Source organism: Henckelia pumila, chromosome 3, assembly GCF_033568475.1.
Source record: "Henckelia pumila isolate YLH828 chromosome 3, ASM3356847v2, whole genome shotgun sequence".
NCBI lineage: Eukaryota > Viridiplantae > Streptophyta > Magnoliopsida > Lamiales > Gesneriaceae > Henckelia > Henckelia pumila.
In genome coordinates this window covers 161,434,634-161,437,440 of record NC_133122.1, presented here as the reverse complement: position 1 = coordinate 161,437,440, position 2,807 = coordinate 161,434,634, and the positions used below count along the sequence as shown (strand labels likewise).

The following is a 2,807-nucleotide window of genomic DNA, read 5'->3' as shown; positions in this document are numbered from 1 at the left end:
ATATTTCGCTATCCTAACATCTGACTTGAGCGTCGGAGGGGATACGCCGGAACACCTCCCGGGCCCCCTTTAACACTCTTATTCGTGGTTTCAGGTCAATAACAGCTCATCACTTATTGGAGGAGTTTTGTTAGCGCGGCTAATTAGCACATCCAAGAAGATCACTTTATTGAGATATGTCAATAATCATGATTTTGAATATAAATTTTCACCCTACCTCTAGACCACAATCTATTATTTAATTGATCCTAACATTAATAATATACTAGCACACATATGCACTCGATGCGTACACATAAATTAATTTTTTTTTTATCTAAATATAATTTTATATTTGTGCCTAAAAATTTTTTATATAAAATATAATAAGATTTGAAAAATTTATATTTAATGTTATGTTTTTTTATTATTTATTTTATTTAAAAAAATTATGATATTTATGGGGGATAAGGGTATTTTGGATACAAAAATTGTATGACATAACCTACTAAAAGTGGTCACTATATATGCCTCAAACTTAATAAGATATCATAGCAACCGTGACACATGATTTTTCACGTGCTCGATAATTCAATTATTTGGAAAAAAACGTAAATAAAATAGAGATAAAACATATGAGTTTTAAAAAAGTAAAGAGAAATTTTAAAAAATGTATGAATAATTTAATAAAAATGGATAATGGACTTACCACCAAATTCTTAAAATTATACTAAGATTTAAAGTTTTCTACTTTTAAAAATTTTAATAAGGCAGTAAATTTAAACAACTTACCACCAAATTCGTCATTAAATTTCAAAACTTCATAATAAATACGATATTAAAAAGGTGCGAGAATAATAACTACGAATTGTGGTCCCCTTTCCTCGGGACACTCCCACCTGCAACATCGTTACGTTTCTGATTCATTATTATCGTTGAATTCACAGTCTATAATAATATGATCAAAAGTTAACCAGTCAAACCCCAAACTCATTTTCAATTAAAATAATATTTTTTGATATAAAAATTAATATTTTTCATATTTGCGATCGAATAAAAATCTGATTTGTAAAATCGAACCATAAAACTCACTCATCCGAGTATTTAGGTATTTTTACGAGTTAATCCGAAATCTGAACCGTGGCCTCATCATTGGCTGCTTCGACAGTAATTGCCCCTCGTATCTGCTGCTGTCTTTGCACAGCACAGCTGTGCTGTTAGTTGTTCGTCATTTATTTTCATCTCCAGTTGTACTTTCTTGGCGCAAATCTTTAATTAGGATACATCCGACCCGAAAAGCGAACTTTTACCACAGCGCTCAAGATACAAATGCCCATTTGATTTTCTTGCCTGATACCAAAATCCCTTTTCTATTTCCCGCAAATTAATCTTCCTTTTTTATCTTGTGGTTCCCTCCTGGATATATTTTCTGAAAAAGCTATGGTTTTCCCAGATAAAATTTGTTTCAAATGTGTATCTTTCCTGGTTTCTTGCGTTCTGCGTGGTTCTTTGATCTCTTATTTGAGAAGGGTTCTCTGATTCTTTGATTATTCTCAATGCACATTGCATATCTTTGTGTAACGTTCACTTTCCTAGTCGTGACTGCTCAATATTCTCAATCAAGTGGAGAATTTTCTGCCCGAGAATTGGATTCTTTACTTCAAGACCATGCTTTCAAGTCATTAATTAGGCCAAGAACCGGCATTGTTTATGATGGGAAATTGCCCACCAACTTCACCGGCATCGGAGTGACGGCGCTACGGCTGAGGAGCGGCAGCCTGCGGCGGAGAGGGGTGAGTGGTTTCAAGGAGTTTCGTGTACCAGTCGGGGTTATTGAGCAACCATATTGTGAAAGGCTTGTTTTGGTGTATCATAACTTGGGTAATTGGTCATCTTCATACTACCCTATACCTGGCTACACTTATTTAGCACCAGTTTTAGGACTTTTAGCTTATGATGCCACAGATTTATCTGCTTCAAGTTTATCCGAACTCGACATTCGGGCTTCCGAGAGTCCGATTTCGATCGAGTTCCCGGATGTCAATTACAGGGCAAATGGATCCTCGCCCATGTGTGTCAACTTCGGCTTGGATGGCTCTGTTGGATTTGACAATCTGGTGAGGGAAAACACTTGTTTGACAACTAATCAAGGCCACTTTTCAATTGTGGTGGAGTCTTTAGTAGCTCCGGCACCTTCGCCAACCAGCGAAGGTGTCGTCGGCGGTGGCGAAAAAGGTGGGATTAGGAAAACAGTGTGGATCATTATCGGGTGTGTGGTGGGAGCAATGCTTATATTGATTTTCTTGGGCATGCTCTTTGGTCACTTTAAAAGGTGCCGGAGCCGGAGAAGGATACGACGAATGGAGGAGGAGGCCGAGGAGGGCGTAGCGTTACCCATGAAGAACGTTGGGTACGCGAAGGCGCCCGCGGCATTGGAGACTCGGACTAGGCCATTTTTAGAGAATGAGTTTGTGCCTTAGCTTTTTGTTACAAGTTACGTGGACAACTACATTTTCTTCGTTTTTACTCACATTCAATTGGATATTTATTACTTTGTTTTGAAGAATTGATTATTCTTTCCTGGATTCCAAATTTATTTATATGTAAGCTTTTGGGAAAAAAATTATATTGGTTATTCGACTACGATAAATGGCATTTTGATCCCTTTAAATTATATAAAAATTTTATTATTAAATTTATTTTATATTGTTTATTTTATTTTTAAATTATAAAAAAAAATTTATTTTAATTTCGCTTTTAAAAACATGTGTTCCGAATTTTAGTCTCTTGAATTAATTAATTCCTATAAAATGAATAAAAATAATAAT

General features: G+C 35.4%; 1 protein-coding gene across 1 annotated transcript; it reads left to right on the top strand.

Annotated features, from left to right (window-relative positions):
• Positions 1 to 1,136: 1,136 nt before the first annotated feature.
• LOC140893068 (uncharacterized) lies at positions 1,137 to 2,533 on the top strand. Its single transcript, XM_073302141.1, has one exon. It carries the CDS (start codon positions 1,536 to 1,538, stop codon positions 2,457 to 2,459), a length of 924 nt encoding a protein of 307 aa, XP_073158242.1. The 5' UTR covers positions 1,137 to 1,535; the 3' UTR covers positions 2,460 to 2,533.
• Positions 2,534 to 2,807: the final 274 nt, after the last annotated feature.